We start from the raw sequence: 23889 nt of genomic DNA on the forward strand, positions 1-23889 counted from the left end.
AGAAGCTCATCTGCATGCTCGTCGTCCTCACCAGGGTCTTGACCTGACTGCAGTTCGGCGTCGTGACCGACTTCAGTGGTCAAATGCTCACCTTAGATGGCCACTGGCACGCTGGAGAAGTGTGCCCTTCACAGCTAAATCCAGGTTTCAACTATACCGGGCAGATGGCAGACAGCGTGTACGGTGTCGTGTGGGTGAGTGGTTTGTTGGCGGTGGGGTTATGTATGGGAAGGCATAAGCTACGAACAACGAACACAATTACATTTTATCGATGGCAATTTGAATGCAGAGAGATATCATGACAAGATCCATTATTGTGCCATTCATCTGCCGCCATCACCTCATGTTTCAGCATGATAATGCACAACCCCATGTCACAAGGATCTGTACACAATTCCTGGACGCTTGAAATGTCCCAGTTCTTCCATGGCCTGCATACTCACCAGACATGTCACTCATTGAGCATGTTTGGGATGCACTGGATTGATTTGTACGAGAGCGTGTTCCAGTTCCTGCCAATATCCATCAACTTTGCACAGCCATTGAAGAGGAGTGGGACAACATTCCACAGGCCACAACCAACAGCCTGATCAACTCTATGCAAAGGAGATGCGCCTGTGGCACTGCATGAGGCAAATGGTGGTCACACCAGATAGGTTTTCTGATCCACACCACTACTTTTTTTAAAGATATCTGTGACCAGATGCATATCTGTATTCCCAGTCATGTGCAATCAATAGATTAGAGCCTAATGAATTTATTTAAATTGACTGATTTCCTTATATGAACTGTAACTTAGTAAAATCTTTGAAATTGTTGCATGTTTCATTTATATTTTTGTTCAGTGTAGCTAAAGCCCATAAGTTTCCTACCCCTCTTGGGGTTGTTGTACCTTAAAATATATAATCTCACTTCATCTTAATTTGAATACAATACCTACTCGGAGGTAATAAAAAAATAAAAATGCCCCATGACCTGACAAGTAAAACATTGCTACAAATGATAAATTAAACATATCACAGGTTTTTGCTTTGCTACTACTGTACCCCTCATCAATGACTGCATACCCATGTGACTGTGGTATTGTAATGAGTATTTTCCTTTTCTGACATCCATTTCTTTGTAAAAAGATACTGTATATTTATATTATGCAGAAAGTCTACTTCTTAAGGACAGCAAAATGTTTAGGATTATAGACTGGGCCAAGAAAGTTTAATTAAACCTAAAAAAAAAACACTGACATGTAGACCTAACAGACAAGAACTGGCAAGAGTCACTGGCAAGAACTAGAGCAACTTAAAAATCACTAAAATGTGTAATACCACCTACTATAGTCAGTAACTCTTTGTGCCACTGTAAAATGGGCATTTCATTGGTTTTAGTCTTGCTTTGCAAATAATCACTTGGTTTAAAATGGAGGGAAGGAGGGGGGGGGGAATTCTTTAAAGCAACATATGTTTAAAAACAAAACAAAAACGTGGTGTTCCTAGTATTTTTGTGTCGCAGCACGAGGGGTGTCTGCATAATGTGCCTGTGTATACGTTTAGTGCTAACTGCACGCAAGGAGGATAATGGCAAGAAGGACCTCATTCAACCTTGTGGAATGAAGGAACTAGGCAATTGTTTTGAATGCATCATGTCTCAGCTCCACCCTCAACAGACTGCAAAAATCCCAATACATGTGAGACACCTGATGGAACACATGCCCCCCCTTGCTAGAATTCGGAAAACTCCTTCGCACACTTTTCTGTGTCGGACACACGGACATCCTCCTCTTCGTAGTCGTCAAAGTTGCTTGTGTCTCCTGGTCCTCTGCACTTTGGTATGAAGGGAGCTTCCACCTGAAAGGCAACAGGACAAGTGTGGGAGTGGCTCTAAAGACCACAATACAATCACAACAGCTACACATTGCCACATAAACAAAGGCAATCAACCTATTTTGGTGATTGGGGTTAGAGGGGAAAGTACTGAACTCCCAAAATCCTTGCAAAGCCTTTATAATGCAAATGTGTTATATCTGGCAGTGTTTTTATGACGGTAAAGTTCATATTTAATTACACTTGGAATGTCAATCTTTCTGGGGATACATAATGTGTTACCTGTTTTTTGTACTGTTCTAAACTAACAGTGGTTATTTCACACTTTAAAAAAACTAATGATCGGGACGTACCTTCCTCTCGTAGATTGCGATCCAGTCTGTTGTGGCGAACCACTTGTGGTTCTTGATGTCATTCACCCCATTCTTCAGGTTGCCGTAGCGCTTCGTCAGGTCCACCTGGAGCAGGTTCCTCAGCAAGTCTTTCAAGTCTGAGCTGAAGTGGGAGGGGAATCGTACCTGGAACACAGGAGAGGAGTTGGGCTTTAACTGTGGAGCTTATTGTTAAAATATGGATAAAAGTCACTGGGACGATAGAAACATGCACAGCAATGTTGGCAAATAACCAGAACATCAAGGGACACCATATAGGCTAATAGCTCTGTCATTCTTGACAGTAGGGGCCGCTGCAAAATCTATAGGCAAATCACCCGTGAAGAAAGTTTTGTAGGACACTAACACGTATGCATTAGTTTTGCATAACATTCAAGAACGCATGGTGTCCGGTAACATGTCAGTCCAGACTACACATAACATCAATTCCTGCATACCTTGCCAGACACGATCTTCTCGTAGATCTGGATTGGCTGATCAGCGAAGAATGGGGGGTACCCAGCGGCCATTTCGTAGATCAGGACTCCCAGTGCCCACCAGTCCACAGCTTTGTTGTAGCCCTAGCAGAGTACAGCAGCGAAAACAAACTTCAGCGACTTTCTTTGCACATACTGTGCAAACACTGGCAACTAATTCAAATCTACAGGTAGGTTGCAAACAGTCACACACACTATGTACAGCACACTATATTGGACACGATGGCCCACCTTGCTGAGGATGATCTCTGGAGCCAGGTACTCTGGAGTTCCACACAATGTCCAGGTCCTGCCTTTGACTCTTTTGGCAAAGCCAAAGTCTGTGACCTGAAACGGACCAACAAGGGCATTAGAACTATGTAATAATAGTAGTCCACATTTGCATGGACTGTCAACGTTAACGTGATGTCTAACCTCTCATTATTTGCTATTCAATCTCAAGACAGAAGTCTTAGATGAGAGTTCATAGACAACAAATGTAAATATGCTTTGGTTTGGATATCGCTGCATCCGTACCTGGATGTACCCTTGGTGATCAATGAGAAGGTTTTCAGGCTTCAGGTCTCTGTAGATAAGGTCTAGCGAGTGGAGGTACTCAAAAGTGAGTACTATCTGAGCTGCATAAAATCGTGCGTGATGTTCACTGAAGACAGAAGAAGAAAAATGCAAGTTGACGTGATGTCAAACGGGTGGAAAATGTTTTAACCAAAGACAACACAGCACATACCTTATAATTCATAGATTGTGCCCATTATTTTGTATCTCAAGGATACAGACATACCAGGCTATGAACATGGTGTCAAAACTTTTTCGATTCACCTGAACCTCCCGATGCGTCTCAGATGCGAGAACATTTCTCCTCCTGGAACGTACTCCATCACCATGTAGAGGTTGGAGTTATCCTATGGTTCAAATAAAGTTAGAACACACACACACACACACACACACACACACAATTACCTTGGGTTGAAATTGATACAATATTATTTGTCAAAATGTACAAGGTCTTTTCCAACATATTTGCAAGTAGAGCGATAAATTACAATAAATAAATATTGGAATTAATTAGGTATTTCTCTAAATAATTAACACAGCCGTTCACAAAGGAGAGATGTTAATGCATCACTAATTTCACAGCACTGACAGATAAGCAACCTCTGTTGCTAGGTGGGATGGGAGGCATGCTTTCTTTTGGGAGGTGGGTCAGGGTTATCTTTGTATGCATTTATTTGATTGTTTTTGGAACTGTAAACCCCCCTCTGGGAAAAAAAAAAGAACAAAATAAAGTTGGTCACCAACTTTTTTACACTAAATTATTTTGGGGGGAGTTGCTAGAGCAGAGCGTTATGGACAAAAAGTAATATTGTGATAAATGTAACTATTTTGCTGGATAACAATAAATACAACAATATTTGCATTTATTTCAATAGACAGTTACTTAACATTCGCACGAGGGCTATAGACAATTTTCCAGTACCAAGTAAGATAGGTGAGATGGTAGCCTATGATTAAAAAAGTAAGCCATTTCATCTAACATTTCCAGGGAAAGCATGATTGTGCAACTGGTTAAAATAGAATCCATTATTATCAGATTTATTTTTGGCTCTTTGTGAATATTGGCCTATAGGCTATATTATTCAGCACCTGAGGAATTGGGAACTCAAAACACTTAGCTAGACTAACTCTAAACATGATATTGTTGCTATATAGCCATGTAGGCTAAATGATTCATCTATCGTACAAAAAAAATCCAGCGCTAGGCTTAGGCTACTTGATGTGGGCCTATTCACAGCAAATGGCGCACTCCGCGGGCGCATCAAAACCAAGCCATACTACAACTTACTCCAGTTGTAAAGTGGTGCCATGAATTCAATATTAAGAGGTGAGAAATAAAATACTCACAGAAAGCTCCTCTAACTGTAACAGTAGTTGCTTTGAAAACTGTATTTATATTTTTCCAGCAATTGCATTTTGAACAACGGTCCTATGCTTGTGTTTCGCAGAAAGCATCTCTCCCTCCTCCAGGCGCACAGTGGGGAGTGAGAGAGGCTCGCTAACACGGCAGCCGACAGGAAAACAGGGACAAGCAGATACTTTTATAGCAGGGATCAACATACTCTCCCCCGGTTTCGATCCCAGGCTGTGTCACAGCTGGCCGTGACCGGGAGACCCATGAGGCAGCGCACAATCGGCCCAGCGTTGCCCGGGTTAGGCCGGCCAGGATTTCCTTGTCACATCGTGCTCTAGCGACTCCACGTGGCAGGCCAGGCACCTGCAAGCTGACTTGGTCGCCAGTTGTACGGTGTTTCCCCCGACACATTGGTGCGGCTGGCATCCGGGTTACGCGAGCAGTGTGTTAAGAAGCAGTGCGGCTTGGCAGGGTCGTGTTTCGGAGGAAGAATAGCTCTCGACCTTCGCCTCTCCTGAGTCCGTACAGGAGTTGCAGCGATGGGACAAGACTAACTACGAATTGGATGTCATGAAATTTGGGAGAAAAAGGAACCAACATAATGCATAGGCTATTACTGTCGACCAAATAACGGTTTTAGAACAATCTACAGCACGTGTCCAAATCATTCCACGGAGGGCCGGGTATCTGCAGGTTCTCTTTGAGACCCCTGATTTACAGTAACATTGTGTAGCAAAATAAGGGAAAATTACCGACGTACCAAGGAAGGCCATTTTTGGTTTATCATCCAAGCTCTATTTGCAGGGTAACACTGCTTATCTTTTTCACCAATCGTATGGTGCACATTTTAGGACATCCTACTGCTGCTGACATACCTTGAAGGAATACTCTAGTCTCACGAGAAAGGGGAAGGACACCGCCTGCAGTATTCTCTTTTCGTTTAGCGTGTGTTCTATCTGCTTCAGCTTCACCACCTGTGAGAGCAATGAGAGAGGAGGCATAACGATGAGGAGAGGAGCACAATAGTACAGAGAAAAGTCACCAGTCATCTGATAAAACAAATGGATGTGAGCGTACCGCTAATGAAGAATGTGACCGTATCCCAAAGAAGAATTTATGGTGGTGGCTAACTTTGGAGATCAAGGAATGAGTGCCTGGGCAATAGGCAACGTTTGTAGTACTTCAGTCTATTTTTTTTTTTTTTACATGCATTGAACATGCAACTGGACATCTGTAGCATATTTGTTATCAGGATGCTAGTAGTGGGAACATGTGATGCTTACAAATCTACACGCGAGAATAAAGAAAACAAAGTGTTTGCCTTTCCACTTTAATTAATTTGATACACAGCAAAATAATAATGTAAGAGACAATTTCAAGGGAACATCCCTACTACATTTGGTGGCAGCCAATGCGATCTAGTCACCACAAGGCAGCACCATTTACGATGATCAGGGCAATTAAATATCAATAGGCCAGTCCAATTGCTAATCTTTAACAGCTTTAGAATACAGCATGTGGTAAAAATACCAGTGTAGGTTTAAAGCCAAACTGTCAGAGGTCATTTTCAAAATTTCAATGGTCATAGGTTCAAAAGGCCTGTCAGTCACTGTTTGAAACCTGCATGGGATTGACATTTCCTAAAATATCCTTCAAGTTAACAGACCAAAAGCAGTCAGCTGAAAAAAGGGAGACGCAAAACAGTTACTTTGTAGCTAACAGAATATTGTTGCCTCAATGACTGGTTTACATTTTTTCATTCAGATGTTCAACTTTTAACAAGGTACAGGATCTCTCATACTGTGTCTCATTAAGTTTCACTTTAGAAATGTCAGGCAAAAAAAATACTAAATGTATTTTGTGGTTAACTAAGCCTCACAGTACCTGAGAAGATGCATTTCCATTAGAACTAGTGTAAACCCATGCTAGATAAAGCCAGGCTTTCTCTGACGCCAGCCAACTTTACTGCGCTAGGTAATTTAACCGGCCTAGGTTTTGTTCAACTTCATTCAAAACAAAACAGGGTCATGTTCATTAGGCACTAAACGGAAGAAAGCAAACTGAAACAGGGAAGGACTATCTGGACTTACCCAATAAGGAACGCTCATTTTCTTTTTCCGTTGCCTAACCTAATGAACACAACCCAGTGCATGTTAATGCATGGTACCCACTTTCTGTTTGTCCAGGATCTTCATTGCGTAGAACTGTTCTGTTCCTTTATGTTTCACCAACATAACTCTACCGAACGAGCCTGTGCCCAGAGTCTTCAGCCTGTCAAAGTCATCCAGTCCAGTTGTGCTCTGAGGAGGAAAACACATCCTTAAAATGTGACAGCAAACAGTGAGCCGACATTAAAGCCGAAATTCAATACAGGGCAGCACACTTTAATGAAGGTAATTGTGCAGCGTTTACTGTCTATGCGATTTCCGCAAAGAACGGGTAATTTGCCTTTAATTAAAAAGGCACATTCTAGGCTGCTCATAGACTGTAGAAAGAATGGACAGAGCCATCGATGAGGACACCCCATCATTTACTTTGTGACGTCTCAGTGGCACATTTGAAGATCAGGAAGTGTCGTTTTAGTGTGTTGCCATCTTGCTTCATGAAAGTTTTTGGAACATTGCATGCGCAGTTTGAGCTACTCTAGGAAGTGATGTTCAGGGTTCTTCCAAAGATTTTTTTTAACAAGGTGGTGCTGCTGAGTACAAAGGCCAGAGATTTTTAAAAACACCTGTAACTGCAATTTTGTATTAGTAATTGTACTTTGTAATTAGTCGCTAATTATATCCTTAAAGTTAAGGCTCAGCCATTTTGAATGTTCTATTGTTTTTGTGCATCTGAGTGATGTTCTATCGATTCTCTGGGTCATTTCATGTTTATGTGAGTTATTGGTGTTCAAGCAGGCAGAAATACGGCCGGTATTACGTAACACCATAAGTCAGTCAACTTACAATGTTGTGAGAGCAAGAATACAACATTTAGATTGCGAAAACATCTATCGTACATGTCAGATTTGAATGCTGACCGATGTCATAACTCGGGAGAATGAGCCATTGAACATATTTTTGTGATATTCCTACATCGAGAAATGTGTCATTTAACAGAGGGTCTAACACATTTTTCCTATTTGTCTGCCTCTTCAGTCCAGGATGCATTGCATGGTACAGTTGCCAGAGATACAGTTGAAGTCGGAAGTTTATATACACTTAAGGTTGGAGTCATTCAAATTTGTTTTTCAACCACTCCACAAATTTCTTGTTGACAAACTATAGTTTTGGCAAGTCGGTTAGGACATCTACTTTGTGCTTGACAAGTAATTATTCCAACAATTGTTAACAGACAGATTATTTCACTTATAATTCACTATCGCAAATCCAGTGGGTCAGAAGTTGACATACACTAAGTTGATTGTGCCTTTAAACAGCTTGGAAAAATTCCAGAAAATTGTGTCATGGCTTTAGAAGCTTCTGATAGGCTAATTGACATCATTTGAGTCAATTGGAGGTGTACCTGTGGATGTATTTCAATGCCTAGCTTCAACCTCAGTGCCTCTTTGCTTGACATCGTGGGAAAATCAAAAGAAATCAGCCAAGACCTCAGAAAAAAAAATTGTAGACCTCCACAAGTCTGGTTCATCCTTAGGAGCAATTTCCAAACGCCTGAAGGTACCACGTTCATCTGTACAAACAATAGTACGCAAGTATAAACACCATGGCACCACGCAGCCGTCATACCACTCAGGAAGAAGACGCGTTCTGTCTCCTAGAGATGAACGTCCTTTGGTGCGAAAAGTGCAAGTCAATCCCAGAACAACAGCAAAAGGACCTTGTGAAGATGCTGGAGGAAACAGGTTCAAAAGTATCTATATCCACAGTAAAAAAACGAGTCCTATATCGACATAACCTGAAAGGCAGCTCAGCAAGGAAGAAGCCACTGCTCCAAAACCGCCATAAAAAAGCCAGACTAAGGTTTGCAACTGCACATGGGGACAAAGATTGTACTTTTTGGAGAAATGTCCTCTGGACAGATGAAACAAAAATACAACTGTTTGCTTGGCCATAAAGACCCTTGTTATGTTTAGAGGAAAGAGGGGGAGGCTTGCAAGCCGAAGAACACCATCCCAACCGTGAAGTACGGGGGTGGCAGCATCATGTTGTGGGGGTGCATTGCTGCAGGAGGGACTGGTACACTTCACAAAATAGATGGTATCATGAGGGAGAAAAATGATCTGGATATATTGAAGCAACAACTCAAAACATCAGTCAGGAAGTTAAAGCTTGGTTGCAAATTGGTCTTCCAAATGGACAATGACCCCAAGCATTCTTCTAAAGTTGTGGCAAAATGGCTTAAGGACAACAAAGTCAAGGTATTGGAGTGGCCATCACAAAGCCCTGACCTCAATCCCACAGAAAATGTGTGGGCAGAACTGAAAAAGCATGTGCGAGCAAGGAGGCCTACAAACCTGACTCAGTTACACCAGCTCTGTCAGGAGGAATGGGACAAAATTCACCCAACTTATTGTGGGAAGCTTGTGGAAGGCTACCCAAAACGTTTGACCCAAGTTAAACAATTTAAAGGCAATGCTACCAAATACTAATTGAGTGTATGTAAACTTCTGAACCACTTGGAATGTGACGAAAGAAATACAAGTTGAAATAAATCACTCTACTATTATTCTGACATTTCACATTCTTAAAATAAAAGCGGTGATCCTAACTGACCTAAGGGAATTTTTACTAGGATTAAATGTCAGGAATTGTGAAAAACTGAGTTTAAATGTATTTGGCTAAGGTTTATGTAAACTTCCGACTTCAACTGTATTATAGAAAGGAAATAGGAATCTAATGAATGAAGGAACGTATAACGCCCCACCCAGCAGAGTGTCGACCAATCACGTTCACGTTGTCATGCAGTTGCTAAGCTAATCGTCACACAATCCTTTCTCAAAGTCAGTGTATATGTCGAGAAACCTGCCCATTTTCCTCAAAAGCACGTAATGTCACGATTTCAAAGCTATACGATTCAACAGATAGCAAGTTGATTATCTCACATTTCTGAAAGTACTGGTAATGTACTTCTTGTTGACGAGATTCGTGCTAATGTTTTTCACTCCATGGAGTGCGCTCTGTCGCAAAATCGCCCAGAATGCACCACACGGCACATTGACGTAGCGTGGGCACCGTTTCCCTATCTCCTCAAAAGTATGTGCCGTTGCGAATGTTAGACAACACTCTGGCAGGGAACGAAAGATGGCAGAAGCGGATGAAGTGGATTCTGAATACAACGGCGGTAGAATCAAGCAGAATTGGAGTATTGTCCAAAAGAATGGAAAACAGAGCAAAGTAGTGTACAGTGATGAGAATGACCCTTTGTATCTAGTAGGAGTACAGTCTGTTAATGAGGAGCAGCTGAGCAGAATCCCAATCTTGAAGAAACCATTGGGAGTTACATTTACGTCATTTAGCAGACGCACTTATCCAGAGCGACTTACAGATTGGTGCATTCACCTTATGATATCCAGTGGAACAACCACTTTACAATAGTACATCTATATCTTTTTTGGGGGGAGGTTAGAAGGATTACTTTATCCTATCCCAGGTATTCCTTAAAGAGGTGGGGTTTCAGGTGTCTCCGGAAGGTGGTGATTGACTACGCTGTCCTGGCGTCGTGAGGGAGCTTGTTCCACCATTGGGGTGCCAGAGCAGCGAACAGTTTTGACTGGGCTGAGCGGGAACTGTGCTTCCGCAGAGGTAGGGAGGCGAGCAGGCCAGAGGTGGATGAACGCAGTGCCCTTCTTTGGGTGTAGGGACTGATCAGAGCCTGAAGGTACGGAGGTGCCGTTCCCCTCACAGCTCTGTAGGCAAGCACCATGGTCTTGTAGCAGATGCGAGCTTCAACTGGAAGCCAGTGGAGTGTTCGGAGTTAACCAAAATGGTGGAGAGAGTGCTGGGTAAAATGAAGGCTGTGAGGATCACGGAAGGAGGGCTTATTTTGATTTATAAACATTCTCAGGGAAGCCCTTTGTGTCCTTACCAGGGTCTTAACCTGACCGATGTTTGGCGTCACAACCAACTTCAGTGGGCAAAAGCTCACCTTAGATAGCCACTGGCACGCTTGAAGTGTACCTTCACGGCTAAATCCCGGTTTCAACTGTACCGGGCAGATGGCAGATCGCGTGTATGGCGTTGTGAGGTAGAGCAGCTTGCTGATGTCAACATTGTGAACAGAGTGACCCATGGTGGCGGTGGAGTTACGGTATGGGCAGGCATAAGCTACGGACAACAAACCCAATTGCATTTTATCGATGGTAATTTGAATGGACAGAGATACCGTGACGAGATCCTGAGACCCATTGTCATGCCATTCATCCGCTGCCATCATCTCATGTTTCAGCATGACAATGCATGACTCCATGTCACAAGGATCTGTACACGTCCCAGTTCTTCCATGGCCTGCATACTCACCAGACATGTTAACCATTGAGAACTTATGGGATGCTCTGGATCGACGTGTCCCAGTTCCCGCCAATATCCAGAAACTTCAGACAGCCATTGAAGCAGAGTGGGACAACATTTCACAGGCTACAATCAACAACCCTATCAACTCTATGCGAAGGAGATGTGTCGCGCTGCATGATGCAAATGGAGGTCACACCTGATACTGACTGGTTTTATGATCCACGCCCCTACTTTTTTATTTATTTTTAAGCCATCTGAACAGATGCATATCTGTATTCCCAGTCATGTAAAAATCCATAGATTAGGGCCTTATTTATTTAAATTGATTGATTTCCTTATATGAACTGTAACTCCATAAAAACTTTGAAGTTGTTGCATGTTGCGTTTTATATTTTTGTTCAGTGTGGTATTTTGTTACCTATGGGAAAGAAGTATTTTGTTATTAGTCTCTTACCTGTGGTGGGCACTCCCATTTTCGTAAAAAATCTTCTTTGGCTTTGGCTAAGAACTCTTTCACTGAAAGTTGAAGAAAGAAGACAATTAGCACAGAATAAACACAGGTTAGACAGGTCTATAGACCTATTGTGTTTCTACTTAGATCAGATTTGCTGGGTATCTAACAGTCAACATGTTCAGGGGATCACACTAACTACATAAACCGATAGTAAGGTCAGGCCAAAGTAGAGGTACTGTACTTAAAACATCTTTATTAGCTAGCAATTTACAACGAAGAGATGCAAAGAGCACTCACAGGCTTTATAGATAGCCAATTCAAAGAGCAACAACAGTGCATTCCTTTCAGAGGGTTAACACTATTCAAGGGGGAAAAAATAAAATAAAAAAATTACAAAATTCAGCAAAAGTTTTAAAAGCCACAGCAAACTAACTACAGTGCAGACATAGAAAGTGCTTTGCGGAAACCACAGCAGACATGAGCAGTCCATAGTCACCGAGGAATGACAAAGTAATTGGCTAAATCCATGAGTTAGTCATGATGTTACTACTGAAGAAAAGCCACAAATGCTAACCATTTGCAACATTTTCTACTGTTTTAGCAGCAGCCAGGTTGTAGTCCTAGACTATTTGTTGGGTGATATCTAGGCTATTGGCTGTCTGCTCTCTCTGTGACTTAGGACAGCTTATGGAAGAGAATGCGCATACCAAAAGTCTCTAGTTCACGAAGAGTTTTTCAGGAACATTCACCCACATGGATGGAAATGATGAAGAGGAGAAAAAGGGAAGAAATGTTTATGTAAAAACAAGAACATTAGCTAGATACTTAAGTGGGTTAGATGTAACAACAAAATTACATTGGAGAAGACAACATAAGACTGTGCAATTTCAAATAGCCTAACTCAAATGGATCAGCCTGAAACCACTGGACTTGGGGGGAATCTCAGTTTAATAAATAAACGTGGATTTAATTCATGAATTGAAAGTCCACAATCTTCACAAAATCAACTCTCATTACATGAATGAAACTTCAGTTCATTCCCTAACTTGACTGGATTTGAGCCTAACTATGTCTACATATCAGATTTTTCTAAATCTCGATTATGTCTCTAAAAGGCAATACGTTAAGACTGAGCTAGCTGTTGAGCTGACAGGGTTTCTGCATGCAGCCTAAGCCATGTCATTGGAGAACTTCCTGTCTGTCTGTAGCAGGAGCTGTAGCTACACGATAATAGGGGCATCTATTTCCATGAGCCTCATGTCTGACATGATAGTAGGCCTAACTGGTAAGGGAGACTACGTCTCTCACTAGCTGTTCGAAAGCTCACTGACCCCTCTAACTGACATTGAATGTAACATTGGACTGTTAAGGCCAGGTCATTAGAGACAAGAAGAGAAAAAAATGTTTACATTTTTTAAAAATCAGAATAGAATACAAACCATGCACCCTCCCCGGCCAAGAAGTGGCACAAAGAAAATGACAGGACAGAGAGATCTCATTCAGACGAGGCGACAGACAATGCCACAATGTTGCTGTGCATTTACACTATTCATTACACGTTGTTGATGACAGTGCAGTTTGTATATTATGCATCTTCGAAGTTCCAAAGAAGGTTTTTAGAAGAACAAATAGTTGCATAGACCTAGTTACTGGTGTGTTTTCTTCCTGGTGAATTTAATACATTATCTAATAACCTCCTGACTTTGGGCACTGGATTCCAGGGCACATAGCATTAGGTAGTGTTTTATGGGACTGACTCCGTGTAAGACCTAGCCTAACTCTCCATGCAATTTTAGATCCATGGTGAAGCTCAACCGAACACTTCTATAGTTAGTAACATTGAGGAATCAAGAAAGTTCCATGGTTGTCATATGAAAGAAAAAACCCAATGAAAACAAGTTTCAAGTAGGTCCCTCCTGGTTTCATACCATTTGCTTCTGTTAAAACTTTTGTGTGTTTTAAGATTCATCTCTTGGTTTTTCAGACCCTGTGTCCCTTTAGTTTAGCCTAAACCACCAGTCTGGTCTCACTCTGGTTTAATTATCAGCCCTGACAAGTTTGAAGGAAACAAGGCTCAGTTAAAGGGTATAGACTCATTTAGAAAAAGCACCAAAAAGTCAAGTGTTTCTGTGTCCATGTAGCCATAGAGATACCAGGGGTGTATTCACTAGAAACGTAATATTTACTGGATAGGGTTTTGCCAACGTTGACATCAGCAATTATCAAATAAAAGCAGTTACACAAGTTGAGAGTTTGAGCTCGTCTAATAATTAGACCCACTTGGTCACACCTGGCTATTTCGATAGCTACAGCATGAAGAGCACACAGTAACTTACTCAACTTATCCCAAATGATGGTGAACTCTGAGACATGAGGCCCCTCACTCTCCTGGGCTTTTTGCTCTTGGTTGCCTTTGCGATACCTGTTGAAGAATCGGCTGGCAAGGTCGTCCAGCTTTAGGAAGGAATGATCCTTTCCCTGGGCCATTTAGAATTTAAATGGCGTTTTTCCCTTCCCAACGACTAGATCAAACTTACAGCTAAAACGTAACCAAACCGTTTTTCAACTGGAGGCCATACAGAGTGATATACACTTCCTGTTTGTGATGAATTGCAAACTGCGATGCTTGGCTAACCACATACTAAAATGGTATGGGCTTCCTGTTCAAGTGTACTTCAGTTCTTGTAAAAGAAAGACGCTTCAGAACTCTAGACCACTGTCTAAACTATTTTCACTTTCATACTAGACATTTACAGAACTCGTGCTTTTTTAAATTAGTAAAAACAAAAACATTGCATCGCAAAACGATGTACTGTGTTCAAGAACGTTCAATATTTTGTAAACAACAGATCTAGGTCTATGATATAGGCTATTCTAACAAAAGGTGATATTGCTCTCTAGTGGTAATGCATAAAAGTTCTCCAGAGTTTTACAGTCTGTTGCATGCCCATCACTACAACTTGATAACCTTATTTTTATTAGATTACATTGTAGAATGGACAAATAATTAAATCTGGAACCTGTAGAATATATAGAAAAAAATATATACAGTACCAGTCAAAAGTTTGGACACACCTACTCATTCCAGGGTTTTTCTTAATTTTTTACTATTTTCTACATTGTGAAATAATAGTGAAGACATCAAAACTATGAAATAACACATATGGAATCATGTAGTAACCAAAAGTGTTAAAAATCTAAATATATTTTATATTTGAGATTCTTCAAAAGTAGCCACCCTTTCCCTTGATGACAGCTTTCCACACTCTTGGCACTGTCCCCCAGTCATAACGCTTTTGTGTGGAACTTGGTTTTAAAAATCAACTTTCTTTTAATGTCAAGCAGTCAAAGGCAATATCCTAGTCATATAAGCAAACAATGATAGTTGTTTGCATCTTTAGATATACCCTCTTTCTAATTTTCCATCTTTGTCCATGAAACCAATCGCATGTGCATTTTAGAATGGCACTTTCCCACAAATTACATTATGGAACATTCGCGCGTACCGCCATGTGGGCACATTCATACCTTTTGAACCATTTGGGCTAGAGACACACGGTTTTCAGTAAAGTAATGGTGAAACCATGCCAGTGACGAAGCTGTGCCCAGTTTTTATGGCACTCAGGCTGCACTAGGAAGGAACACAGTTTGACTGTGGAAAAAGTTCCCGGCTGAAAATGAGTCGTACAGGCTACTTGACCAGTGACCTGCACTTACAGAAAACAGAGCCGTCCCTAATGCTTTTGGGCAGATTCAAACCCTACCGTTACGCTTGTTTACACTGAGCTGCACCGGGGTCGAAAGGCAATCACGGGTACGTTAAGACACCGTGGACCCGGCGCCATATATGGGTAATGGAGTACAGTGGCATATCCAATCCCTTCATTGAGGTACATTTTCTGACAAATCTTGTGCCAGCTCCATAGTGTCTTAAGGGCCAGGGCCCGATTTGACAAAATATCTAAAGTTAATTTCCCCCTCATCTTTTCCCTTCAAGTTTCCTTAACATGTTTTGTGCAACTGACTTAAAGTTAAGGTTAATTTCCCCCTTAAATTAAGTGAAAAAATGAAGGGTGCCAATGACGTCCCTTAATAACCTGTTGGGGTGTAGGGGGCAGTATTCACACAGCCAGATGAAAAACGTACCCAATTTAAATAGGTTACTACTCTGGCCCAGAAACTAGAATATGCATATTATTAGTAGATTTGGATAGAAAACACTGAAGTTTCTAAAACTGTTTGAATGGTGTCTGTGAGTATAACAGAACTCATATGGCAGGCAAAAACCTGAGAAAAATCCAAGCAGGAAGTGGAAAGTCTGAGAATTGTAGTTCTTTTGATTCTCTATCGAAACTACAGTGTCTGTGGGGTGACGTTGCACTTCCTAAGGCTTCCATTGGCTGTCAACAGCATTCAGAAAATGGTTTGAGCATTCTCCTGTCACTGGGCAGATAATAGGAGCTCAGTTACTGACTGGACTGCCTGTGGACAAAGGGATTGGATATGCGCGGTCACACGAGCGCGTCGTTCCTTCTTTTTCTTCTTGAATTAATATGCTATTGTCCGGTTGGAATATTATCGCAATTTTACATTAAACATACCATAAAGATTGATTTTAAACAGCGTTCTAAGTACGGTAATGGAACATTTTGACTTTTCGTCTCGTCTCTGGTATCGCGCTCACGCGGTATGCCTTTGGATAGTGACCTGAACGCACGAACAAAACAGAGGTATTTGGACATAAATATGGATTATTTCGAACAAAAACAACATTTCTTGTGGAAGTAGCAGTCCTGGGAGTGCATTCTGACGAAGATCAGCAAAGGTAAGACAATATTTCGAATACTAATTCTGAGTTCAGGTTGCCCCGAACTTGGCGGGTGTCTGTATAGCTCACTGTGATGGCTGAGCTATGTACTCAGAATATTGAAAAATGTGCTTTCTCCGTAAAGCTATTTTAAAATCTGACACAGCGGTTGCATCCAGGAGTAGTCTTTGTTATATATTCTATCAACGTTTATGATGAGTATTTTTGTAAATTGATGTGCACATTCACCGGAAGTTTTGGTGGGAATACATTTTCTGAACATCACACGCCAATGTAAAATGCTGTTTTTGGATATAAATATGAACTTTATCGAACAAAACATACATGTATTGTGTAACAATATCCTAGGAGTGCCATCTGATGAAGATCGTCAAAGGTTAGTGCTTCATTTAGCTGTGTTTGGGGTTTTATTGACACATGTCCTTGCTTGGAAAATGGCTGTGTGATTATTTTTGTCTATGTACTCTCCTAACATAATCTAATGTTTTGCTTTCACTGTAAAGCCTTTTTGAAATCGGACAATGTGGATACATAAAGGAGAAGTGTATATTTAAAATGGTGTAAAATATTTGTATGTTTGACATTTTATTGTTTTGAATTTTCCGCCCTGATATTTCACTGGATGTGTCCCGCAGGTGGCCCACGTAGTCCATAGAAGTTATATAAGTGCTTAATTCAGTATGGATATCAATGTAAACAGCATTTGTGGAGGTGAATGTTGCTTTTATCTGCTCTGGTTACAAAAGGAAAACATCAACCAGCTAGCTACTGTACTTAGCTAAACAATGGAAGTTGCACAATCCATGGCTACAAAGTAGAGGTCGAACGAATAATCGGAATGGCCGATTAATTAGGGCCGATTTCAAGTTTTCATAATCGGATATCGGTATTTTTGGACGCCGATTTGGCCGATTTTTACAACTTTATTTTTACCTTTATTTTACTAGGCAAGTCAGTTAAGAACACATTCCTATTTTCAATGACGGCCTAGGAACGGTGGGTTAACTGCCTTGTTCAGGGGCAGAACGACAGATTTTTACCTTGTCAGCTCAGGGATTCAATCTTGCAACCTTACGGTTAACTAGTCCAACGCTCTAACCACCTGCTTTACATTGCACTCCACGAGGTTACGCGAATGCAGTAAGAAGCCAAGGTAAGTTGCTAGCTAGCATTAAACTTATTTTATAAAAAACAATCAATCATAATCACTAGTTAAACTAGTAATATCAACCATGTGTAGTTATCTAGCCTGTCCTGCGTTGCATATAGTCGCTTAGGTACATGTTGCTCCAACCATAAACATCAATGCCTTTCTTAAAATCAATACACAAGTCTATATTTTTAAACCTGCATATTTAGTTAATATTGCCTGCTAACATGAATTTCATTTAACTAGGGAAAATGTGTCACTTCTCTTGCAAACAGAGTCAGGGTATATGCAGCAGTTTGGGCCGCCTGGCTCGTTGTGAACTGTGAAGACTTTCTTCCTAACAAAGACAGCCAACTTCGCCAAACGGGGGATGATTTAACAAAAGCGCATTTGCAAAAAAAAGCACAATCGTTGCACGACTGTACCTAATCATAAACATCAATGCCTTAAAATCAATACACAGAAGTATATATTTTTAAACCTGCATATCTAGCTAAAAGAAATCCAGGTTAGCAGGCAATATTAACCAGGTGAAATTGTGTCATTTTGCGTTCATTGCACGCAGTCAGGGTAATTTGCCAGAATTTTACGTAATTATGACATAACATTGAAGGTTGTGCAATGTAACAGGAATAACGTTTCGAGATGACAGTTTCCGGATTGGACCATATTAATGACCTAAGGCTCGTATTTCTGTGAGTAATGTTATAATTAAGTATATGATTTGATAGAGCAGTCTGACTGAGCGATAGTAGGCAGCAGCAGGCTCGTAAGCATTCATTCAAAATAGCACTTTCGTGCGTTTTGCCAGCAGGCCTTCGCAATGCATTGCGCTGTTTATGACTTCAAGCCTATCAACTCCCAAGATGAGGCTGGTGTAACCGATATGAAATGGCTAGCTAGTTAGCGGGGTGCGCGCTAATAGCGTTTCAATCGTCACTCGCTCTGAGACTGGGAGTAGTTGTTGCCCCTTGCTCTGCATGGGTAACGCTGCTTCGAGGGTGGCTTTTGTCGATGTGTTCCTGGTTCAAGCCCAGGTAGGAGCGAGGAGAGGGACGGAAGCTATACTGTTACACTGGCAATACTAAAGTGCCCATAAGAACATCCAATAGTCAAAGGTATATGAAATACAAATCGTAAAGAGAGAAATAGTCCTATAATAACTACAACCTAAAACATCTTACCTGGGAATATTGAAGACTCATGTTAAAAGGAACCACCAACTTTCATATGTTCTCATGTTCTGAGCAAAGAACTTAAACGTTAGCTTTTTTACATGGCACATATTGCACTTTTACTTTCTTCTCCAACACTTTGTTTTTGCATTATTTAAACCAAAATGAACATGTTTCATTATTTATTTGAGGCTAAATTGATTTTATTGATGTATTATATTAAGTTAAAATAAGTGTTAATTCAGTATTGTTGTAATTGTCATTACAAATAAATAAATTTTAAAAAGAATACATTTTTAAAAATCAATTCATCGGTATCGGCTTTTTTGGGGGGGGGGTGGTCATCCAATAATCGATATCGGCGTTGGAAAATCATAGTCGGTCGACCTCTACTACAAAGCTAGATGGCTAGTTAACTTTAGGTACTCTAAACTAGCTTGACATACTAGAAAGTAATATAAAACTAGTTGCGAAAAAAGTAACTACAAGAATTGTGATTTATTTTCTTCTGAAGCAATTTGGTTATTCTGTCGTGATTGTAGAAGTTCTATTTTGCTATCTCACAAAATGAAAGAAATCTGACGAGACCTTTAGTCAGTGAATAAGGCAGTCTCCATGGTAACCAGATACTCTTTCTGCAATACATGCCTTGAAACTGCCTTAAAACCCCTTAAGTACGCCTTTACCTAAGGAAATATTTGAGGGGCTCTATGCAACGCCCTTAAACAATTCCCTGAGGCAAGGGAAATTATTCCTTAACCCGTTTAGGATAAGGGGCATTATATTTTCACGGCCGGATAAAAAAACGTACCCGATTTAATCTGGTTATTACTCCAGCCCAGAAACTAGAATATGCATATAATTGTTTGATTTGGATAGAAAACACATTAAAGTTTCTAAAACTGTTTGAATGGTGTCTGAGTATAACAGAACTCATATGGCAGGCCAAAACCTGAGAAGATTCTATACAGGAAGTGCCCTCTCTGACCATTTCTTGGCCTTTTATAGCCTCTTTATCGAAAACAGAGGATCTCTGCTGTAACGTGACATTTTCTAAGACTCCCATAGGCTCTCAGAAGGCGCCAGAACGTTGAATGATGACTGCAGTCCCTGGCTGAAAAACAGTAGCGCATTTGGATAGTGGTCGATCTGAGAACAATGAAACGGGTGCACATGAAGAGTCCATTTTACATTTTCAGTCTTTGAACGAAAACAAAGTTGCCCGGTCGGAATATTATCACTATTTTACGAGAAAAATCGCATAAAAATTGATTTTAAACAGCGTTTGACATGCTTCGAAGTACGGTAATGGAATATTTTGAATTTTTTTGTCACGATACGAGCTGGCGCTTCACCCTTCGGATAGTGTCTTGAACGCAAGAACAAACGCAGTTATTTGGATATAACTATGGATTATTTGGAACCAAACCAACATTTGTTGTTGAAGTATAAGTCCTGGGAGTGCATTCTGACGAAGAACAGCAAAGGTAATCCAATTTTTCTTATAGTAAATCGGAGTTTGGTGAGGCCAAACTTGGTGGGTGTCAAAATAGCTAGCCATGATGGCCGGGCTATCTACTCAGAATATTGCAAAATTCGCTTTCACCGAAAAGCTATTTTAAAATTGGACATAGCGATTGCATAAAGGAGTTCTGTATCTATAATTCTTAAAATAACAGTTATGTATTTTGTGAACGTTAATCATGAATAATTTAGTAAATTCACCGGAAGTTTGCGGTGGGTATGCTAGTTCTGAACGTCACATGCTAATGTAAAAAGCTGGTTTTTGATATAAATATGAACTTGATTGAACAAAACATGAATGTATTGTATAACATAATGTCCTAGGAGTGTCATCTGATGAAGATCAAAGGGAAGTGCTGCATTTAGCTGTGGTTTTGGTTTTTGTGACATTATATGCTAGCTTGAAAAATGGGTGTCTGATTATTTCTGGCTGGGTACTCTGCTGACATAATCTAATGTTTTGCTTTCGTTGTAAAGCCTTTTTGAAATCGGACAGTGTGGTTAGATTAACGAGAGTCTTGTCTTCAAAATGGTGGTACATACTCATTATTTGACTTATTCCGCTTGCTCCAACACTTAAAAGAACTTAAGTTAATACGAAACAAACTTCCAAATGGGCTGAATGACCAAACTTAGATTGCTTGAGAAAATGTTTTTTTTTGATAGCATTTGTACTTTTTGTACCACAACATTTAAATGATCTCCCAATGCATTTCAAATGGCAATGAAAATGCCATAGACTGGGCGAGTATCTCCTACACCATTTGTGACCATCAGGTCTTACGTAGCAAAATTTGAAATTGTGTTTTCTACATTGGATAAAATTAGAGACTCCAAGGTAGAAAATGGTATATCATACACTACAGTTGAGGAACAATGGGAAAGTTATTCTGCTTTGAAAGTTGATAAACTTGCAACCTCACTTTTGAGAAAATGGTCCTTGAATATTTTGGTACTTAGTGAAGAGCTCATCTTTGTCTACACCTATTCAGCATCGTTCACACCCTCTTAAGCCTTAGCGCCACCCATCTCTTTAAAGATTCAAATGTGAGGCTATGTACTAAACAACCAAAGATTAAGACTAAAGGCTGGTTTACACTACAGGTGTGTTCTTAAATTTAAATCTGGAGTGCCAGAGTGCGCTCTGGGCGTTCGTAAACTCAAGAGCGTTTTGCTCTCGGAGCGCACACAGGACACTCTGGCCGAAAAGTAGTGTTGATCCGAGCTTTCTGGCCTAACAGCAGCAGTCAAGCACCCAAGCTAACTGGATAATGTTGGCTAGCTTGCTATGAGTTCTGTTATACTCACAGACACCATTCAAACAGTTTTAGAAACTTTAGGGTGTTTTCTATCCAAAGCCAATAATTATATGCATATTCTAGTTTCTGGGCAGTAGTAATAACCAGATTAAATCGGGTACGTTTTTTTTTATCCGGCCGTGCAAATACTGCCCCCTAGCCCTAACAGGTTAACCTCTTAAATCTAGATGTTCCGCTAGCGGAACGTCTGCTCCAATATCCAATTATGGACGTGGCGCGAAATACAAATTCCTCTAAAATCCGAAAACTTCAATTTTTCAAACATATGACTATTTTACAGCTATTTAAAGGCAAGACTCTCGTTAATCTAACCACACTGTCCGATTTCAAAAAGGCTTTACAGCGAAAGCAAAACATTAGATTATGTCAGCAGAGTACCCAGCCAGAAATAATCAGACACCCATTTTTCAAGCTAGCATATAATGTCACATAAACCCAAACCACAGCTAAATGCAGCACTAACCTTTGATGATCTTCATCAGATGACACACCTAGGACATTATGTTATACAATACATGCATGTCTGTTCAATCAAGTTCATATTTATATCAAAAAACAGCTTTTTACATTAGCATGTGACGTTCAGAACTAGCATACCCCCGCAAACTTCCGGGGAATTTACTAACAATTTACTAAATTACTCACGATAAACGTTATTCACATTTCATGCTAGTTAACAAAATGACACGTGCATCTCTAGCTGTGTAGCTACTGAAAAACGATACAAGGGGGAAAAAGCCAGTCAGTCATCCACTCCTCCAATGACATTACACCCTGCTAGCAGCTAGCTAGATAGCTAACATTAGGCTCTGTTTTTAGCTTGCTACATAAATATATGCTAGCATATTAGTTATGACTGACTTGGGATCATTGCCCTTGCTAGTTTGATAAATTGACATTCCCTGCCTTAGTTACCTTTGTCCATGTTATTGAGTCATTGTAACTTTAACAGTGCATCCCGAATGGAGGCAGTAAACAATGTACCAGGCCAGCTGTGATTTACACCCTGAAAATGTATTGGTGACTATGAATCATGCACTGAACTGCATCCATTTATTCTGCCACTAGACTAATGCCTTAGTGTAGCAGTAACTTACATCATGGAATGTTGAGTTAAATAACCTATTTTTAAAACTTCAAAGTTGGTTTTGTATTATAAACTGGGAATGTTGTATTTTTTACTGAAACTATGAAATTATGATTGTCTGTTTCATATCTGCAAAGTAGTTAAAACGCTGCCAGTTCCACTTTAATATCAGCTGTTTTCTGAAATAAATAAAAAAAACGTTAGCGAAGAGTTAAAGTTACCTAGCTATAGTAACGTTAATTACTTTACTTACGTCGCTACTAAATTAGGTAGCTTGTTAGCCAACTACAGTAACTGGACCGCCAGTCTTCTTGAATATCAACATTAAAAATGTAAATTGTTATTTGTCTGACACTTTGCAAAAATGTTTAGCTAGCTAACGTTACTCAAACACAAATTAATTAGTATACCCTCCCTCCCCCACCTTGTTGCACCGCTGGTAGTACAACCGCAGCATCATCTACCCAACTGTCAGTGGTAACTAGCTAGTTAGCTCGTTAACGTTAGCGCACTGTTGCTAACGTCTGTTACGTTACTTCGCTAAGCCAGTTCGTCCCCTAACGTTAGCCTGCAATCCTTTATCAACTTGTTTATTGAAATAACGAACATCATTAGTTAGCTAGCTTTGCAGGCAAGATAGCAATAATCACTTACCGCTCTCTTGTTCGTTGCCTTTCTTAGCTGTAGCAGCATTTCCCATCGTACTAAAATGAAGACACGGCAATATATTTGAAACGATGGTGGTGTTGATGGGTCCGTAGCTAACAAGCTATTAGTCTTCAGACAGATACTTAATGTTCTGCTTGTTAGCCAACGTTACTGTAGCTGGATGGCTAACTAACATTTACTCCGTTAGTTGCACTACCGAATGGGACTCTGCCAACCCCTTTTACCTTTTTGGCAGTTTACTTTATCGTTAGATGCAAATTAGTATAACACCTCTATGTCACTGACAAAGACATATTCAGGCTTTTCACCTCAGCCTGTCGTTCCACCAGCGCAAAAAAAAAAAAAATATATATATATATAAATATATTTTTGCTAACACCGGAAATTACGAAAACGTAATCTTCTTCTATAATATTATGACGGCCCGCAAACAAACGTTAGAGGTGAATGCCGCCACCTACTGTACTGGAGTGTGTAGTTAATCACAGTTTAGACTAAATGAATAAAGAAACATTAAGAGAAACTAAACCCTACTATCTAATCCTGTACTACCAAGAAAATAAAAAAAGAGCCCTACTAACTTCAAACCCTCCCTCACCCCCCAAATCCCTACACATCAATCTTTCCCTCT

The 23889-nt window shown here is 40.4% G+C and overlaps 1 protein-coding gene across 4 annotated transcripts; it reads right to left on the minus strand.

Annotated features, from left to right (window-relative positions):
• Positions 1-1101: 1101 nt before the first annotated feature.
• prkacba (protein kinase, cAMP-dependent, catalytic, beta a) lies at positions 1102-23608 on the minus strand. Of its 4 annotated transcripts, none has more exons than XM_029706289.1 (11): positions 23244-23608; positions 12214-12222; positions 11507-11568; positions 6766-6894; positions 5470-5568; positions 3505-3587; positions 3202-3328; positions 2917-3012; positions 2647-2769; positions 2171-2335; positions 1102-1841 (listed from the first exon to the last, which is right to left on the minus strand). In XM_029706289.1, exons 1-11 carry the CDS (start codon positions 23287-23289, stop codon positions 1716-1718), a joined length of 1065 nt encoding a protein of 354 aa, XP_029562149.1. In that variant the 5' UTR covers positions 23290-23608; the 3' UTR covers positions 1102-1715. The 4 variants fall into 4 exon arrangements, with proteins under 4 accessions (XP_029562149.1, XP_029562147.1, XP_029562150.1 ...); XM_029706287.1 differs by lacking the exon at positions 23244-23608 and adding an exon at positions 13843-14161; XM_029706290.1 differs by lacking the exon at positions 12214-12222.
• Between the last annotated feature and the right edge of the window lie 281 nt (positions 23609-23889).

Source organism: Salmo trutta, chromosome 22 (assembly GCF_901001165.1).
Source record: "Salmo trutta chromosome 22, fSalTru1.1, whole genome shotgun sequence".
Lineage (NCBI taxonomy): Eukaryota > Metazoa > Chordata > Actinopteri > Salmoniformes > Salmonidae > Salmo > Salmo trutta.

Excerpts from the sequence above, each read along its gene's own strand:
- prkacba (XM_029706287.1), bottom strand. The coding sequence starts at position 13,993 with ATGGCCCAGGGAAAGGATCATTCCTTCCTAAAGCTGGACGACCTTGCC. Across the intron at positions 2,336-2,646 it reads AGAAGATCGTGTCTGGCAAG|GTACGATTCCCCTCCCACTT; the intron begins GTATGCAGGAAT and ends CCTGTGTTCCAG. Across the intron at positions 1,842-2,170 it reads TCGCAATCTACGAGAGGAAG|GTGGAAGCTCCCTTCATACC; the intron begins GTACGTCCCGAT and ends GTTGCCTTTCAG.